At 41.0% G+C, this 20,504-nt stretch overlaps 1 protein-coding gene across 1 annotated transcript in view; it reads left to right on the top strand.

Annotated features, from left to right (window-relative positions):
- The window catches only part of LOC125113257 (ATP-binding cassette sub-family C member 4-like), a 146,387-nt gene extending 126,093 nt beyond the window's left edge, over window positions 1-20,294 (top strand). The window contains exons 28-31 of the mRNA XM_047755821.1: window positions 9,606-9,778; window positions 10,214-10,319; window positions 20,038-20,172; window positions 20,229-20,294. Coding sequence (XP_047611777.1) covers window positions 9,606-9,778; window positions 10,214-10,319; window positions 20,038-20,172; window positions 20,229-20,294 — 480 coding nt within the window. The remainder of the gene's footprint in view (window positions 1-9,605; window positions 9,779-10,213; window positions 10,320-20,037; window positions 20,173-20,228) is intronic.
- The last annotated feature ends 210 nt before the right edge of the window (window positions 20,295-20,504 follow it).

The raw sequence follows: 20,504 nt of genomic DNA on the forward strand, positions 1-20,504 counted from the left end.
ATACAGGAGGCAGAAGAATGAATAAGCAAGGTGGAAGACAGACCAGTGGAAATCACTGATGTGGAACAGAAAGGAGAAAAACAATTGAAAAGAAATGAGAGTCTCAGAGAACTCTGGGACAACATTAAATGCATCAACATCCATATGATGGGGTGCCAGAAGAAGAGAGCGAGAAAGGAACAGAAAAAATATTTGAAGAGATAATAAACGAAAACTTCCCTAACATGGGAAGGGAACCACTCAGTCAAATCTAAGAGGTGCAACGAATACCATATAAAATAAACCCAAGGAGGACTACACCGAGACACATATTAATCAAACTGACCAAAATTAAAGACAAAGAGAAAATCTTGAAAGCAGCTAGGGAAAAGAAACAAGTAACATACAAGGGAACCCCAATAAGGTTATTGGCAGATTTTTCAGCAGAAACTCTGCAGGCCAGAAGAGAGTGGCATGATATACTTAAGGTGATGAAAGGGAAAAACCTACAACCAAGATTACTTTACCCAACAAGGCTCTCATATGGATTTGAAGGACAAATCAAAAGCTTCACAGATAAGCAAAAGCTGAGAGAATTCAGCACCACTAAACCAGCTTTACAACAAATACTAAAGGAACTTCTCTAGGCAGAAAAGAAAAGGCTGTGACCAGAAACAAAAATGCCACAAATGACAAGGCTTTCCAGTAAAGGCATATATACAGTAAAGATAGGAAATTATCCATTGACAATTATACTACCAATATCAGAAATTGTCAGAAGAGGAGCCTACAAATGCAGGACACTGGAGATGCACTTGCAATTAAGAGACCAACAACTTAAAACAATCTATTTAAGTTGAGTCCTCTATCAAAACCTCAGGGCAGCTGCAAACCAAAAATATGCAATTGATACACAAACAAATAAGAAAAATCAATTCAAATACAATGCTAAAGATAGTCATCAAACCAGAAGAGGAGAGAACAAGAGCAGAAGGGAAGAAAAAAGAGCAACAAAAACAAATCCAAAGCAATGAATAAAATGGAAATAAGAACATACATATCAATAATTACCTTAAATGTAAGTGGACTAAATGCCCCAAGCATAAGACATGGACTGGCTGAATAGACACAAAAACAAGACCCATATATATGCTGTCTTCAAGAGACCCACTTCACTTCTAGGGACACATACAAATTGAAAGAGTGAAGATGGAAGAAAATATTCCACACAAACGGGAATCAAAAGAAAGCTGAGTAGCAATACTCATATCAGACAAAATAGACTTTAAAATGAAGAATATTTTGGGGACAAGGAAGGACATTACCTAATGATCAAAGGATCAATCCAAGAAGCAGATATAACAGTTGTAAATCTATATGCACCCTACATAGGATCACCTCATTAGATAAGGCAACTGCTAACAACCTTAAAAGGAGAAATCGGGAGTTCCCCTCATGGCGCAGTGGTTAACGAATCTGGCTGGGAACCATGAGGTTGCGGGTTTGGTCCCTGCCCTTGCTCAGTGGGTTAACAATCTGGCGTTGCCGTGAGCTGTGGTGTAGGTTGCAGACGCGGCTCGGATCGTGCGTTGCTGTGGCTCTGGCGTAGGCCGGTGGCTACAGCTCCGATTCAACCCCTAGCCTGGGAACCTCCATATGCTGCAGAAGCGGCCCAAAGAAATAGCAAAAAAAAAAAAAAAAAAAAAAAAGGAGAAGTCGGCAGTAACACAATCATACTGGGGGACTTTAACACCCCACTTACAGCAATGGACAGATCATCTAAACAGAAAATCATCATGGAAACACAGGCCCTAAATGAAGCATTAGACCATTTGGACTTAGTAGATATTTATAAGACATTCCATCCAAAAGCAGGAGAATACACATTCTTCTCAAGTGCATACGGAACATTCTCTAGGATTGATCACATTCTGTGCCAAAAATCAAGCCTCAGTAACTTTAAGAAGACTGAAATCCTATCAAGCATCTTTTTCTACCACAATGCTATACGACTGGAAATCAACAACAACAAAAAGTGCAAAAAACACAGGCACATGCTGACTAAACAACCAATGGATCATGAAGATATCAGAGAGGAAATTAAAAAATACCTAGAAGCAAATGAGAACAAAGATACAACACTCTCAAAGCTATGGGAAGCAGAAAAAGCAGTTATAAGAGGGAAGTTTGTGGCAATACAAGCCCACCTCAGGAAACAAGAAAAAGCTCAAATAAACAACCTAAAATTGGAGTTCCCATTGTGGCACAGTGGTTAACGAACTTGACTAGGAACCATGAGGTTGCGGGTTTGATCCCTGGCCTTGCTCAGTGGGTTAAGGATCCAGCGTTGCCATGAGCTGTGGTGTAGGTTGCAGATTCGGCGAGTTGCTGTGGCTCTGGTGTAGGCTGGTGGCTATAGCTCTGATTAGACCCCTAGCCTGGGAACCTCCATGTGCCGCAGGAGCAGCCCTAGAAAAGGCAAAAAGACAAAAAAACCAAAAACCAAAAAACAAAAAACCTAACATTACATCTAAAGCAGCTAGAGACAGAACAGACAAGACTAAAAGTTAGCAGAAGAAATCATAAAGATCAGAGCAGAAATTAATGAATTAGAAATGAAGAAAAGCATAGAAAAGATCAATGAAACTAAAAGTTCTTAGAAAAGATCAACAAAATTGATAAACCCTTAGCCAGACTTATCACGAAAAAAAGATGACTCAAATCAATAAAATTAGAAATGAAAAGGGAGAGGTAACCATGGACATCACAGAAATACAAAGGATCATAAGAGACTACTACATGCCACTATATGCCAATAAAATGGGAAACCTAAAAGAAATGGACAAATTCTTAGAAAAGTATCATCTTCCATGACTAAACCAAGATGAAATAGAAAAGATGAACAGACCAATCAAAAGTACTGAAATTGAAAGTGTGATTTAAAAACTTCCAACAGGAGTTCCCGTCGTGGCGCAGTGGTTAACGAATCTGACTAGGAACCATGAGGTTGCGGGTTTGGTCCCTGCCCTTGCTCAGTGGGTTAACGATCCGGCGTTGCCGTGAGCTGTGGTGTAGGTTGCAGACACGGCTTGGATCGCGCGTTGCTGTGGCTCTGGCGTAGACCGGCGGCTACAGCTCCGATTAGACCCCTAGCCTGGGAACCTCCATATGCCGCGGGAGCGGCCCAAGAAATAGCAACAACAACAACAACAACAACAAAAAAGGCAAAAAAACCCCCAAACTTCCAACAAACCAAAGTCCAGATGACTTCACAAGCGAGTTCAATCTAACATTTAGAGAAGGGCTAACACCTATCCTTCTGAAACTATTCCAAAAACTCACAGAGGCAGGAACACTCCCAAACTCATTCTGTGAAGCCGCCATTACCCTGATACCAAAACCACACAAAGATACCATAAAAAAAGAAAAATTTAGGCCAATTTCACTGATGAACATAGATGCAAAAATCCTCAACAAAATACTAGCAAACCTAATTCAACAATACATAGAAAGGGTTGTACAAAATGATCAAGTGGGATTTATCCCAGGGATGCTAGGATTCTTCAGTATCTGCAAATAAATCAGTGTGATACACCACATTAACAAACTGAGAATAAAAACCATGTGATCCTGTGGAGTTCCCGTCGTGGCTCAGTGGTTAACAAATCCAACTAGGAACCATGCAGTTGTGGATACTATCCCTGGCATTTCTCAGTGGGTGAAGGATCCAGCGTTGCTGTGAGCTGTGGTGTAGGTCACAGACATGGCTCAGATCCCAGCATTGCTGTGGCTCTGGTGTAGGCTGGCGGCTATAGCTCTGATTAGACCTCTAGCCTGAGCACCTCCATATGCCTCGGGTGTGGTCCTAGAAAAGGCAAAAAGACACACACACACACAAAATATGATCCTCTCAATAGATGCAGAAAAAATCTTTAACAAAATCTAATACCCATTTCTGATAAAAACCTTTTAGAAAGTGGGCATAGAGGGTACCTACCTCAACATAATAAAGGCCATATATGACAAACCCACAGCTAACATCATTCTCAATAGTGAAAAGCTGAAAGAATTCCCACTAAGACCAGGAACGAGACAAGGATGTCCACTCTTGCCACTACTATTCAACATAGTTTTGGAAGTCCTAGCCACTGCAATCAGAGAAGTAAAAGAAATAAAAGGAATCCAAATTGGAAAGGAAGAAGTAAAACTATGACTATTTGCAGATGATATGTTACTATACTTAGAGAATCCTAAAGACTCTACCAAAAAATTAGAGCTCAAAACTGAATTTGGCAAAGTCATAGGATATAAAATCAATACACAGAAATGGACTGCATTTCCATATACTAACAACAAAAGATTAGAAAGAGAAATTAGGGAAATAATCCCACTTACCATCCCATCAAAAAGAATAAAATACTTAGGAATAAAGCTACCTAAAAGCAACAAAAGATCTCTACTCTGAAAACTATAAGATGGGCTGATGAAAGACATCAAAGATGACAAAAACAGATGGAAAGACATACCATGCTCTTGGATTGGAAGAGTCAATATTATCAAAATGACTCTACTACCCATGGCAATCTACAGATTCAATGCAATCCCTATCAAATTACCAAGGACATTTTTCACAGAACTTGAACAAAATATTTTAAAGTTTGTTTGGAAGCACAAAAGACCCAGAATAGCCAAAGCCATCCTGAAAAAGGAAAATGGAGCTGGAGGAATCAGGCACCCTTCCTTCAGGTTATACTTCAAAGATGTAGTCATCAAACCTGTATGGTACTGGCACAAAGACAAAAATATAGATCAGTGGAACAGGATAGAAAGCCCAGAATTAAACCCATGCACCTACAGTCAACTAATCTATGACAAAGGAGGCAAGAATATACAATGGAGAAAAGACAGCACCTTCGGAGATGGGATTAAGACGGTGGAATAGAAGGACTGGAGCTCAACTTCTCTCCTAAAAACAACAAAATTCACAACTAAAGACTGAGCACACTTCACCAAAATGGACCAGAAACCTTAAAAAAGATACCCTACTCCAGAAAAAAAAGAGGAGGCCACATCAAGAGGTAGGAGGGGCGATTTCGTGATATAAACAACCCCATACCTCCTGGGTGGAAAGCTCCACAGACTGGAAACTAACTGGTTCACAGAGACTCACCTACAGGAGTGAGAGTTCTGAGCCACACATCAAACTCTCACATGTGGGGATCTGGCACAGGGAGAAAGAGCCCCAGAGCATCTGGCATTGAAGGCCAGTAGGGCTTGTGCACAGGAGCTCCACCAGACTGGGGGAAATGGAGACCCCATCCTTAAAAGGCGCACACAGACTTTCACGTGCACTGAGTCCCAGGGCAAAGCAACGTCTCCATAGGAATCTGGGTCAAAGCTGACCGCAGTTCTTGGAGGACATCCTGGGAAAACAGGGGTGAATGTGTCTTGTTGTGAGGGAAGGACATTGAAAGCAAAGCTTTTGGGAATATTCAGCAGCAGTGCCTTTCTCTGGAGGTGGCCATTTTGGGAAAATCTGGCTCCACCCATCAGCCAGCTGCTGAGAAGCCCCAGGGCAAACAACCACCCAGGTGGGATCACAGCCCCACCCCTCAGTAAACAGGCTACCTAAAGACCCCTCAGGCCCCTCTGCCTCTAATCCCAGCCAGAGACTAAGCTCCACCCACCAGAGGGATTAGAATCGGCTCCTCCTACCAGGGGGCAGGCATCAGCCCCTCCCATCAGGAAGCCTACACCAAGCCTCCATACTGAATTCAGCCACAGGGGGCAGACATCAGAAGTAAGAGAGGCTACAACTCTATTATCTGTAAGAAAGTCACCACACCAAAAACCTATAAAAATGAAAAAACAGAGAACTGTAACTCAGGTGAGGGAGAAAGGAAAAACCCCAGAAAAACAGCTAAGCCATGAGGAGATTCTCAGCCTCCAGGAAAAAAACTTTAGACTATTGATGCTGAAGATGATGCAAGACGTTGGAAATAAACTGCAGGCAAAGATGGATAACTTACAGGAAACACTGACCAAAGAGATACAAGATATAAAACTTAAACAAGAAGAGATGCAAAATACAATAACTGAAATAAAAAATTCACTAGAAGCAGCTAACAGCAGAATACAGGAGGCAGAAGAACGAATAAGCGAGGTGGAGGACAGATTAGTGGAAATTATAGATGCAGAACAGAAAAGAGAAAAAAGATTGAAAAGAAATGAAGAGAGTCTCAGAGAACTCTGGGACAAAGTGAAATGCACCAACATCCAGAAGGAGAAGAGAGAGAGAAAGAGACAGAAAAAATATCCCAAGAGATAATAGCCAAAAACTTCCCTAACATGGGGAAGGAACCACTCACTCAAATCCAGGAAGCACGAGTACCATACAAAATAAACCCAAGGAGGAACACCCCGAGACACATACTAATCAAACTGACCAAAATTAAAGACAAAGAGAAAATCTTGAAAGCAGCTAGGGAAAAGAAACAACTAACATACAAGGGAACCCCGATAAGGCTATCGGCAGATTTTTCAGCAGAAACTCTGCAGGCCAGAAGGGAGTGGCATGATATACTCAACATGATGAAAGGAGAAAACCTCCAACCAAGATTACTCTACCCAGCAAGGCTCTCCTTCAGATTTGAAGGAGAAATCAAAACCTTCTCAGATAAGCAAAAGCTGAGAGAATTCAGCAACACTAGACCAGCCTTTCAACAAATACTAAAGGAACTTCTCTAGGCAGAAAAGAACAAAAGAAGAAGGAAAGGAAAAAGAGCAGCAAAAACAAATCCAAAGTAATTAATAAAATGGAAATAAGAACATACATATCAATAATTACCTTAAATGTGAATGGACTAAACACCCCAACCAAAAGACATAGACTGGCTGAATGGATACAAAAACAAGACCCATATATATGCTGTCTTCAAGAGACCCACTTCACTTCTAGGGACACATACAAATTGAAAGTGAGAGGATGGCTGAAAATATTTCATGCAAACGGGGATCAAAAGAAAGCTGGAGTAGCAATACTCATATCAGAAAAGGCAGCCCCTTCAATAAGTGATGCTGGGAAAACTGGACAGCCACATGTAAAAGAATGAAATTAGAACACTCCCTATCACCATACACAAAAATAAACTCAAAATGGATTGAAGACCTAAATATAAGACCAGATATTATAGAACTCTCAGAGGAAAACATAGGCCAAACATTCTCCAACATAAACCACAGCAATATCTTCTCAGATCCACCTCCTAGAGTAATGACAATAAAAACAAAAACAAATGGGACCTAATTTAAAAGTTTCTGCACAGCAAAGGAAACCTCAAACCAAACAAAAAGACAACCCACAGAATGAGAGAAAATCTTTGCAAATGACAAGGAATTAATCTCCAAAATTTATAAATGCCTCCTACCGCTCAATACCAAAAAAAAAAAAAAAAAAAAACCAACCCCATCAAAAAATGGGCAGAAGATCTAAACTGAGAGTTCTCCAAAGAAGACAAACAGATTGCCAAAACACATTGAAAAGATGTTCAATATCACCTATTATTAGAGAAATACAAATCAAAACCACTATGAGGTACCTCCTTACACCAGCCAGGATGGCCACCATCAAAAAGTCTACAAATAATAAGTGCTGGAGAAGGTATGGAGAAAAAGGAACCCTATTACACTGTTGGTGGGATCGTAAATTGGTGCAACCACTGTGGAAAACAGTATGGAGATTCCTAAGAAAACTAAAAATAGATTTTGATCCAGCAATCCCACTCCAGGGCACTATCCAGAAAAAAACCATGACTCAAAAAGACACACGTACTCCAATGTTCATTGCAGCACGATATACAATAGCCAAGACATGGAAACAACCTAAATGTCTATCTACAGAAGAGTGGATGAGGACTATGTGGTATATATACACATGGAATGTTACTCAGCCATTAAAAGGAAAGAAAATAACGGCATTTGCAGCAACATGGATGCACCTAGAAATTATCATGCTCAGTGAAGTCAGCCAGATGAGTGAGACACCAACATCAAATGCTATCAATTACATGTGGAAAATAAAAAAAGGATACAATGATCTTCCTTGCAGAACAGATACTGAGTCACAGACTTTGAAAAACTTATGGTTTCCCAATGAGACAGGGTGGGGGTGGGGGATGGGCTGGGAGTTTGGGAAGGAAATGCTCTAAAATGGGGTTGTGATGATCACTGTACAACTATAAATGTAAAAAAATTCATTGAGTAATTAAGAATAAATAATGTGATGAATAAATAAAATTTAAAAAGACAATCCTATTTTGATAGATAGATCCATTATCTATTTATTACAAATACACAGAGATTTTTTCCCCCTCATGTGACTCTGAAGGCTGCAGATGCTTTAGAGAATGGTTGTGAAATATTTCATAGGCTCGGAATTTGAGGATGGAAGTGTATGTACACACAGACAAACAAACATATAAAAAAACTGAAAATACTGGTAAATCATTTTTCTTTTTTTTGGGGGGGGGGTGCCCCTCCCAGATCATGTGGAATTTCCTAGGCCAGGGCTTAAATCTGAGCTATAGCTGCCAGCTTACACCACAGCCACAGCAATGCCAGATCCTAGCCACCTCTGCAACCTACACCAGAGCTCAGGCAACGTCATATCTTTAACCCACTGAGCAGGGCCAGGGATTGAACCCGAATCCTAATGGATACTAGTCGGATTCATTACCTGCTGAGCCACAGCAGGAACTCCTAGTAAATCATTTTTCTGTTTGTCTCCTAGCTTGAGATCTTAACAGATTCTTAGGTAGTAAAATTGCTCTAGGATTTTAGAATATAGTTTTCCATGGACAGAGAGGTTATGTTCATTAGGAGACAAATCCTGTTAAAAACTGTCTTGGAGTTCCCATTGTGGCTCAGCAAGTTAAAAACTGGACATTGTCTCTGTGAGGATGGAGGTTCCATCCCTGGCCTCACTCAGCTGGTTAAGGATCTGGCATTGACACAAGCTGCAGCATAGGTCACAGATGCAGCTCAGCTATGATGTTGCTATGGCTGTGGTGTAGACCCCCAGCTGTACTTCTGATTTGGCCCCAGCCCGAGAACTTCCATATGCTGTAGGTGCTGTAGTAAAAAGGAAAAAAAAAAAAAAACTACCATAGAACTTGGCCTAAACTTATAATTAACTCATCTGTTGCAGCCAAAATTAAATTTAGTAGCCTCTGAATTCTAATAATGATGAGGTCGTGGAAGTGGTAGAGGATAATACTGCCTTTTTAAACTGCACTTGAAACTTTATGATAATAAAAATAAACATGGTTTTATTTCACAAAGTGTGTGGTTTCTATGTATGCTTCTGGAATTGACCCTATCACTTTAGTGATGTCTTTTCAAATGAGAAATCACCCCATCATTGTGTTTCTCTAGGATTTCTTTCTGTCCTATATTGACTCTAGCATCTTTCTCAGTGATCGCTCACTGGCAGGAGCTCCCCCCATCACCTGGCTGCACATGTAAGATATGTAGGAAGTCCTGAGGCCCTCAGAGCTCGAATGTCTAAGAGGCTTGTCTACTTCAGTAGCAGTTTGTTGCGGAAAATGTCATTCTTTCTGTATCCACAGGTTCAGCTTAAAGAAGCTGTTGAAGGTCTCCCTGGGAGACTGAATACTGAATTAGCAGAATCTGGATCAAACTTGAGTGCTGGACAGAGACAGCTGGTGTCCTTTGCCAGGGCTATTCTCAGGAAAAATCAGATATTGATTATTGACAAAGCCACATCCAATGTAGATCCAAGGTAGGAGCTTGGATCCATGAAACCTGGATTCCAAATTTTAAATGTAGTAAATGGGAAATATTTTGTGATGCTGAGAAATGTTTCTAATTCTTCTCTCCACCCAAAAGGTAGCTCTTGTTATCGTTAATCCTATAAAACAGAAGAAGACACCAAAATGTGTTATGTATTATTCATGTTGTTATGAAGTATCCTAGGAGAGCTAGATTTCTAAATTTAGCTCCTGAGAGTTTCAAGTAATTTCAAGGGAAGACTATTTCCCACTGTTTAATGAAAAATAATAAATTTCTAAGGAAAGTTTTTATAGTTTTTTAGGAACAAGATTAAGTCTTACAGTATTAATTTTTTAAACACAGTATGAAAATATCACATGATTTTTAAACTCTTTTGTCTGCTTTTCATATCTTTGCTGAACTAAATCACCTTCTTTGATTCCAGAACTGATGAGTTAATTAAGAAAAACATGCATGAGAAATTTGCCCAGTGCACTGTGTTAACCATCACAAACAGGTTGAGCACTGTTACTGACAGCGAACGGGTGATGGTAAGAGCCTCGTCTGTGGAATTTCAGTTGTTTCTGTTTATGTTCAATTTTTTAACTCATCCTTCCTTGTAAACCTTGATAGAAACCTCCAAATAATTTAATTTTCTCTTAATTTCTCCTCTGATTCCTGACATTAACTCAGGTACTTAACTCTGCTTTCTGAAGGTGCTTTTGAATAATTTCATATTAAAAATTTATTTGCATTGTCATTTTTTTAAGATGGTTAACCATGAAAATATTCAAAATCCATGTTTGGCTTCATATTTCGGATGGTGGGACATAGTCACTGTCACTGTGTCATAGCTGTTTCAGCTTTTTTGGATTTCCTTGATCCAGAAAATTAGCCTCTCATTTAGACTGCCCCGAGGAGGTTGGCTAGGGTTCCAGAATTTCTCAGCTGTTGCTGTCAGAGGGGAGTCCATGAGAAGAAATGGCCTAGAGAGAAAAATAAAGTAGTTCAACAGAAGGGATTTAATATAGGAAATTTGTTACATAGGACTTTGAGGGATAGAAAAATGAAAGGAAACACTGGGATAAGAATTTTAGGAACCAACTCCCATGTCCTAGGACAGACGTCCAGACCTAAGAACTGAGAGGAGAGGCTCTAAAGAGTCGGCGCTCAGTCCTCCAAGTCCCCGTCCAGCTGCTGGTCATGTCTGTGAGGGAGCCCGAGGAGGCAGGTTCTCCCTGTGCTGAGAGAGCTGGGAGCTGGGAGCAGTCATCACTGCTGGGGTGATGCTGCAGGAGGAGCAGAGACCAGGGAGACCATTAGCTCTGAGTCCCACCCTCGGTCTCCCTCTGGTGCCCCCTAGTGGCAGAACCTCTCAAAGGGGAGCAGGTCACAGAGCCTCTGAAATGAGATTTGCAGAGACCCAGCCTCTGCATCACAGGTGAGAGGGTAGAAAGAAGGGAGATGGGGAGCTGAGAGCCTGTAGAGAAACACCCAGCAAGTGTCTTACACAGCAGATCTGGACTCTGCACACACAGCAGGCTCCAGGCTTGGTCTGTGGGTGTCTGTCTAGTCTCTTTCTTCCTGTTGTGATTGGCTCTTTGTTCTTTAGTGATTTAACATTTCCTTCCTTAGCTCTATTTCCTTCCTTCCTCCCTTTATTCCTTTACTCTTTCTTTTTTAATCTTCTCTCTTTCTTTGTTCTTTCCCTCTGTTTTTGCTGAGTTTCAATATATGTTAGGGTGTGACTTTATAAAATGATAAGGAAATCATCCCTGAAAGGAAAAACCTTTGGCTGCATATAATCCCACAGGAATGCAAAGTATTTTAAGGTTAACCCCTAGCCTGTGACAATGAGTTGATTTCAGTTATCTTATTAATGCTAAGTAACCACTGTCAGGAGACACCACAGGATCCAGTGATGCTTGCAGGAGACTCCGATGATGGCTACCATTTTTTAGCAATAAATTATTTTTACGTTAAAGTCTCCACATTGTTTTTTTAAGAAACAATGCTAGTGCACACTTGATAGTCTACCGTAGTGTGTAAACATAACTTCTCTGTGCCCTGGGACACCAGAGAATCATGTGACTCACTTTATTACGATGGTGCCTTCATTGTGGTGTTCTGGAACTGAACCTGCAGTGTCTCCGAGCGATGCCTGTACCTGTTTCCTTTCCAGAAAGCAGGTGATTGTTCTGAAAGGTTTAAGGACATAAAGACAAGTCCATCAGCTGCAAAGCCTAATGCTGCAGAGGGCAGGCAGCCAGCCTCTGGGTTGGGGGAGTGGCTGGGGGGTGATGGACGCTGATGAAGGGCATAACCATCAGTGTTGTCACCTTAAAGTCCAGTCACTGCAAGTGCTTAAGCTGTAATTACTACATTTTCCTGCACTGGTGACTATTCTGCAGGAAGATGGGTGATGTGCTTTTGTTTACTGTAAGTAAATCAAACAGAAGTCTGGCTGGTAAACAACTGTGACCTGGTAGGTAGCTTTATGTGTTAGATCTCCAAAGGGATTCATTCAGTTTTGCTTCATGAGGCACCAGAGTGGGTCAGACTTAGAATTCTGTTTTACAAAGATGTTCTCCCAATTTCAACTTTATTAAACATGGTGTAGTCATAATGACACATAATTTAATCTTCCTTATTTACTCCGTTATCACTAAACAGGAGAACAAGACAAATTAGAAATCCTCTCTTTCCTAAGAATTACCACTGTCCCCACATTGAAGGCTGCTTCTTGTAGTTTTTAGGACCACCTAGTCGCTTGTGGTCTGTTCTCTCTTCAGCCGGTGGCACAGCTTTTCCTCCGATCCCTGCACACAACTGTCTTCATAAGCACCCCCCACACCCCAGATTCTCCCTGGTAGTGTGAGCACAGGAAGCAGGTGAAAATCTGCTGTTGCTCCAACTCTGTTGTTGCCTGTGTTCAGCATTTTCACTACCAGCAGTTCGAGGATTCTTTGGAAATGAAGGACCCGAACCAGGGCCAGGAAGCTTAGGTTCCACTTCTTCTGTCTACAGGCAGTCTTGTGGTTTTATGTCCTTTTCCTTCTTCCTTAGTGCAAGCCTCTTCTTGGAAGTTTTTCCCAGTGAAATGAAAATCAGAAACTGTTGTAACATACCCACCTGAAAAGCAGAAAAACGGCCCACACCTAACTAGAGTGTTACTGAAATTCTATATTTCACCTTCATGGAACGTTTCTTTCATAAGCCTACTGGCTGCAGTTAAAACATTTAGAAGAGAAAAGCTCTTTAAAAACATACCAAGAGATGTCATTCCACTTTTCAGAGGGAAGATAATTCACCTGGAGGCAGAAGCACAATCTGGGAGAGGAAATCCTTTATGGGGGGGCTTCCATGTAAAAGCAGCAGCTCTGGGAGAGCAGCGTGGAGTCACCATGGCCTTGCCATTCCCTCATTCTCCAGCTGAGTAGAGGGGTTTAGTTGTTCAGGACCTCAGAAAGGTCTTGCCTTAATACTTGCTACATTGTCCAGTCACTGAGAAGGTCACAGGCACCCACTTTACCAGGAATGGACCCACCATCCGAGTCACCTGGCAGCCAGAGACAGAGGCCTGACACTCATACCTTCCCCTCCCCTTCTCTACTTGTCACTAAGTGGGGTCTCCCTTCACTGTATGTCCCCATATTGAAAGCTGTTCCCAGCATCTCTTTCCTATTGTTGGCTCTTCCTCCACCCTGTCCTGCCCCCACCTCTTCCTGCAGCCACCCCATTGTCACTGCTGGCATCCTGCCAGTGACAGTGGAGCAAACTAGTTTGCAGTGGGTCCCTTAGATGTTTATGTCTGGGACAGTTACCTGGAATATCTGCAGATACAGAGGCCTGATAGACACTCTTCACTGAGCTTGTGTAACTGACTGACTCATCTCATATACTGTATTTTCTTTAACCTTCCAGAGGGTGGTGAGCAATGTGAGGCTGGCATTCCTGGAGAGAGCCTGGGGTTGAGGGGTTGTTATCGCACCCCCTTGAATGTGTGGTTAGTTTATAGTTTAACTTGGGTAGCAGGAAGAGTGGGGACATGGGCGGGGGGAGATTACAGGAGTCATTTCTTATAGATATAAAAGGATATTAAACTAAAAAATCAAGTTTACACTAATTTTTCTGTACATAAAGAAAATTTAGAGTCACTTTCTGTTTATTCCTTCTGAAATATCTAGAATCTTTGGTCAAACCGGTAAACGTAAAGGTCAAGTGGGTAAAATTCTATTCTAGGCCTTTTTTCAGTCTGGGCTCCATCGCAGCTCCTGGAGCCCCTGACCTGAGCCTTGGGGCGCTACCCTCCTGCTCCTTTCAGCTCCCCCTCCCCTCGGACTGCACCTTCTCTTCTCTCTCTTTTCCAGTATTTGACCATCAGTGAGTTTCAAGCCTCCATCCTCAACCCTGGTTTTTCTCTCCCTCAGTTTCCTCCCACTCTCCCTCTGGCCCGTGGCCATCAACCTGTGGTCCTCCCCGTCCACATCCCTCGTCCTGGAACCCCTGCATCCCACTGCCTGAGCTGACTCCCAGGCCGGCTGGACTGGTTCCCTCCTTGGTCTTACTCTACAGTCTTGCCAGGCGGCACCATTGGGCGGTCAGCCAGTCGTCCCTGAACTTCGATTCCTTTGTATTTACCTTTCAGCCAGCAGGTACTTTGTGTCTCTTACCTGTCATGTACAATGTCAGGGCTGCAAGATGCAACAGTGAGCAAGGAAAACCACACACCCTGCCCTTAAAAAGCTTCCAGGCTCACCTCCAGCCCTCCTGGCTCATGTGGTTCCCTGTGTCTGGAAAGACCACTGTCCACCCACCCGCCCTGTGTCTGCATGTCCACGTCTGTCCATTCTTCAAGGCCCACTTCCCTGCCCTCTGTCCTCCTTGAAGGTTGTCCTCTGAACCTGTGACCCGAAGTCACCTCATCTACTACTAACCTGCTCCTTGTCGTGCTTTTTTTCTTGCATCATAAACACTTGAGGGTTTTCTTCTCCTTTCAGTACAGGCTCCCTGAAGGCAGGGGCTGTGTCTGCTGCTTCCACACTTCTGGGATAATGCCATCAATGCAGTTAAATATGCAGTAAATGTGTGCTGAATCAATACAGAATTAGTGAAAATTTCCTTGGTTTCTTCAGATGTGTTTTAGCCACATGTTATTTACTGTTTTTTAAAAATCGAAGTACAGTTGATTTATGGTATTGTGTTAGTTTCAGGTATACAGCAACGTGATTAAGTTACATATTTTTTCAAAATATTTTCCATTACAGGTTATTATAGGATATTGTATATAGTTCCCTGTGTTATATAGTAAATACTTTTCGCTAATTTTTGTGTGTAGTAGTTTGCATCTGATGATCCTGTCGTCTTGGTTTATAACCCCTCCCTTTCCCTTTTGGTAACCCTCAGTTTGGTTTCTGTGTCTGCGAGTCTGTTTCTGTTTTGAATATAGATACCTTTGTATTTTATTATTTTTTAGATTCCATATGTAAGTGATACCATATTTTGTCTTTTTCTGACTCACTTCACTTAGTATGATATTCTCTTGGTCCATCCATGTTGATGCAAATGGCATTATTTCATCCTTTTTTATGGCTGAGAAATATCTACTGTATGTATGTACCCCATCTACTTAAACTGGTCATTTGTTGATGGACACTTGGGTTGTTTCCAGCTCTTGGCTTTTGTAAACAATGCTGCTATGAACTTTGTGGTGCACGTATGTTTTTGAAATGGGGGTTTCATCTTTCTGGGTATATGCCCAGGAATGCGATTACTGGAAAATCTATTTTCAACTTTTTTTTTTTTTTAATTGCAGCAATACTTTTTTTTTTTTTTTTATTTTCCCACTGTACAGCAAGGGGATCAAGTTATCCTTACATGTATACATTACAATTACATTTTTTCCTCCACCCTTTCTTCTGTTGCAACATGAGTATCTAGACAAAGTTCTCAATGCTATTCAGCAGGATCTCCTTGTAAATCTATTCTAAGTTGTGTCTGATAAGCCCAAGCTCCCAATCCCGCCCACTCTCTCCCCCTCCCATCAGGCAGCCACAAGTCTCTTCTCCAAGTCCATGATTTTCTTTTCTGAGGAGATGTTCATTTGTGCTGGATATTAGATTCCAGTTATAAGTGATATCATATGGTATTTGTCTTTGTCTTTCTGGCCCATTTCACTCAGTATGAGAGTCTCTAGTTCCATCCATGTTGCTGCAAATGGCATTATGTCATTCTTTTTTATGGCTGAGTAGTATTCCATTGTGTATATAGACCACATCTTCCGAATCCAGTCATCTGTCGATGGACATTTGGGTTGTTTCCATGTCCTGGCTATTGTGAATAGAGCTGCAATGAACATGTGGGTTCATGTGTCTCTTTTAAGTAGAGTTTTGTCCGGATAGATGCCCAAGAGTGGGATTGCGGGGTGATATGGAAGTTCTATGTATAGATTTCTAAGGTATCTCCAAACTGTTCTCCATAGTGGCTGTACCAGTTTACATTCCCACCAACAGTGCAGGAGGGTTCCCTTTTCTCCACAGCCCCTCCAGCACTTGTTCTTTGTGGATTTATTAATGATGGCCATTCTGACTGGGGTGAGGTGGTATCTCATGGTAGTTTTGATTTGCATTTCTCTTATAATCAGCGATGTTGAGCATTTTTTCATGTGTTTGTTGGCCATCTGTATATCTTCTTTGGAGAAATGTCTATTCAGGTCTTTTGCCCATTTTTCCATTGATTGATTGGCTTTTTTGCTGTTGGGTTGTATAAGTTGTTTATATATTCTAGAGTTTAAGCCCTTGTTGGTTGGATCATTTGAAACTGTTTTCTCCCATTCTGTAAGTTGTCTTTTTGTTTTCTTTTGGGTTTCCTTTGCTGTGCCAAAGCTTTTCAGTTTGATGAGGTCCCATGGGTTTATTTTTGCTCTAATTTCTATTGCTTTGGGAGACTGACCTGAGAAAATATTCATGATGTTGATGTCAGAGAGTGTCTTGCCTATGTTTTCTTCTAGGAGTTTGATGGTGTCCTGTCATATATTTAAGTCTTTCAGCCATTTGGAGTTTATTTTTGGGCATGGTGTGAGGGTGTGTTCTAGTTTCATTGCTTTGCATGCAGCTGTCCAGGTTTCCCAGCAATGCTTGCTGAATAGACTTTCTTTTTCCCATTTTATGTTCTTGCCTCCCTTGTCAAAGATTAATTGACCATAGGTGTCAGGGTTTATTTCCGGATTCTCTATTCTGTTCCATTGGTCGGTCTGTCTGTTTTGATACCAGTACCACACTGTTTTGATGACTGTGGCTTTGTAGTATTTCTTGAAGTCTGGGAGACTTATGCCTCCTGCTTGGTTTTTGTTTCTCAGGATTGCTTTGGCGATTCTGGGTCTTTTGTGGTTCCATATAAATGTTTGGATTGTTTGTTCTAGTTCTGTGAAAAATGTCCTGGGTAATTTGATAGGAATTGCATTGAATCTGTAGATTGCTTTGAGTAGTATGGCCATTTTTACAATATTGATTTTTCCAATCCAGGAACATGGAATATCTTTCCATTTCTTTACATCTTCTTTGATTTCTTTGATTAAAGTTTTATCGTTCTCGGCATATAGGTCCTTTACCTCCTTGGTCAGGCGTATTCCGAGGTATTTGATTTTGTGAGGTGCAATTTTAAAAGGTATCGTTATTTTTGTATTCCTTTTCTAATATTTCATTGCTGGTATACAGAAATGCACCTGACTTCTGAATGTTAATCTTATATCCTGCTACTTTGCTGAATTTATTCATCAGTTCAAGTAGTTTTTGGGTTGAGTCCTTAGGGTTTTCTATGTATAGTATCATGTCATCTGCATACAGTGACAGCTTTATCTCTTCTCTTCCTATATGGATGCCTTTTATTTCTTTTGTTTGTCTAATTGCTGTGGCTAGGACTTCCAAAACTATGTTGAAGAGCAGTGGTGAGAGTGGGCATCCCTGTCTTGTTCCAGATTTGAGGGAGAAGGCTTTCAGTTTTTCCCCATTGAGGATTATATTTGCTGTGGGTTTCTCATAAATGGCTTTGATTATATTCAGGAATGTTCCCTCTATACCCACTTTGGCGAGGGTCTTGATCATGAATGGATGTTGGACTTTGTCAAATGCTTTTTCTGCATCTATTGAGATGATCATTATGATTTTTGACTTTTTTTTTGTTAATGTGGTGTATGATGCTGATTGATTTGCGTATGTTGAACCATCCTTGTGAACCTGGGATGAACCCAACCTGGTCATGGTGTATAATTTTTTGATATGTTGTTGGATTCGGTTGGCTAAGATTTTGTTGAGAATTTTTGCATCTATATTCATCAATGATATTGGGCGATAGTTTTCTTTTTTGGTGGTATCTCTGTCTGGTTTTGGAATGAGGGTGATGGTGGCATCCTAGAATGTCTTTGGGAGTATTCCTTCTTCTTCAACCTTTTGAAAGAGTTTAAGGAGGATGGGCACCAATTCCTCTTTATATGTTTGATAGAATTCACCTGTGAAGCCGTCTGGTCCTGGACTTTTATTTGTAGGGAGTGATTTAATGACCTCTTCAATTTCATTTCTAGGGATCGGTCTGTTCAGTTGGTCTGTTTCTTCTATTTTCAACTTTTTAAGGACTTCATACTGTTTTCTGAAATGATTACACTAATTTACATTCCCACTAAATCTAAGAGGGTTCTCATTTCTCTATACCTTCCAACATTTATTACTTCTAGACTTTGATGAAAGCCATTCTGACAGTGGGAAGTGATTCCTCATTATTGTTTATTTTTTTGCTTTTTTTAGGGCCACACCCATAGCATATGGAGGTTCCCAGGCTAGGGGTCCAATCAGAGCTACAGTTGCCAGCCACAACCACAGCCACAGCAACGCAGGATCTGCACGCGTTTTTGACCTACACCACAGCTCATGGCAACACTGGATCTTTAACCCACTGAGCAATGCCAGGGATCAAATCCGCAATCTCATGGTTCCTAATCCAATTTGTTTCCACTGTGCCATGATGGGAACTCCTCATTATTGTTTCGATTAGCATTTCTCTAATGAGTAGTGATGTTGAGCATCTTTTCCTGTGCCTGTTGGCCATCTTTGTGTCTTCTTTGGAGAAACGTCTATTTAGGACTTCTCTCCATTTTTTTGGGGGGGTGTTGCCTTTTTATTTTTGATAATGAGTTGTATGAGGTGTTTTTGTATTTTGGATATTAACCCTTTGTTGGTCACATAATTGAAAATATTTTATCGCATTCCTTGGGTTGTCTTTTCATTTTGTTGGTGGTTCCCTTTGCTGTGCAAAAGTTTTAAAGCCTGATTAGGTCCCATTTTTAAATTTTTGCTTTTATTTCTTTTACCTTGGGAGACTGATCTAAAAAAATACTGCTACAATTTATGTCCAAGAATATTTCGCCTATGTTCTCTTTGAGGAGTTTTATGGTATCATGTCTTTAAGTCTTTAAGCCATTTTGAGTTTATTTTTGTATATGATATGAAGGAGTGTTCTAATTTCCTTGATTTCCATGTAGCTGTTCAGGTCTCCCTGTGCCACTTGCTGAAGAGACTGTCCTTTCTCCATATGTATTCTTGATGGCTCTCTCATAGATTAATTGACCAAAGAGGTGTGGAGACCTGTGTTTTAAAGGTGCATTTTTTTCTTTTTTTTCTACTTCAGGAGGAGTAGTTATATTCTATCATACTGCAATTAAGTTAAATTACACATTCGTGGCATCTAAATTGGCATACTAAGAGGACATTTAAATTATTATGTGGATGTGACAGATTCAATTATTCTTCAATTCTTTTGAGGAAGCTGCCCTTAGCAATGCTTCCTAGTGATAAACAAAAGCTTCACAGGAAAGTGGCCTTTAAGAGACTTAATAAATGTTTCTAATTAAATACCTTGGGGCAGAATTAGCTGCAATCCTTAGCTATGGAAAAACAACCTGTGTCCTGTTCAGAGTTTCAGCACCTTCTCTTAAAATACATTTAGTCTAAGAATGACCAAAATGAAGAACTCAGTACCACTTAACATCAGAACTATGTCTATAGCTGTATCATTTGGGCCAATTGTTTCAGACTCTTTCTTCTCTCCAGCACCCTGAAGCAAAGCCACTAGTAAGTAGAAAGCAGAGTAAGAGCCCCTTCCTCTTCCTTTTAAGTTTCAATTAGTGAACATATCCATGTGCAATAAAATATTGTCTGAGTTATACTATGTTACTGGGAAACATTGTCTGATAATAGGTTTCCTTCCGCTGATTTTTAGGTTTTGGATTCAGGAAGACGGGTAGAATATAGTCAGCCGTATGAGTTGCTACAAGATGAAGACAGCCTATTTTACAAGATGGTGCAACACCTGGGGGAGGCCGAGGCCGCTGCCCTCACTGAGACAGCAACAGAGGTGAGCTCCAAGCAGAGAAGTATAATTAAAGTTCATTTCCCTGGTTCACTCTTCAGGATCTCCATGAGGGGTCTGGTAACAAGCGCTCTGTGCCCTTTGCAATTATGAGCCTCCAGAGATGAAGCTTCATGGCTGGGCCTTAACAACAAGTTGCAGGTTGAAGGCAGGTCTGCTGAGAATCTGCAGAAGAGGTGGGGGTGGGGCAGGATGTGTGTGTGCTCACGTGTGTACACACATGTGCATAAGAGAGAGATTGCAGATTAGACTTTCCATGATTTTGGACTCTGTGGGTTCGGATTCCCACACAGCACAGACCACTCTCATTCTGCAGA

This window comes from Phacochoerus africanus, chromosome 13 (assembly GCF_016906955.1).
Source record: "Phacochoerus africanus isolate WHEZ1 chromosome 13, ROS_Pafr_v1, whole genome shotgun sequence".
Classification (NCBI taxonomy): domain Eukaryota; kingdom Metazoa; phylum Chordata; class Mammalia; order Artiodactyla; family Suidae; genus Phacochoerus; species Phacochoerus africanus.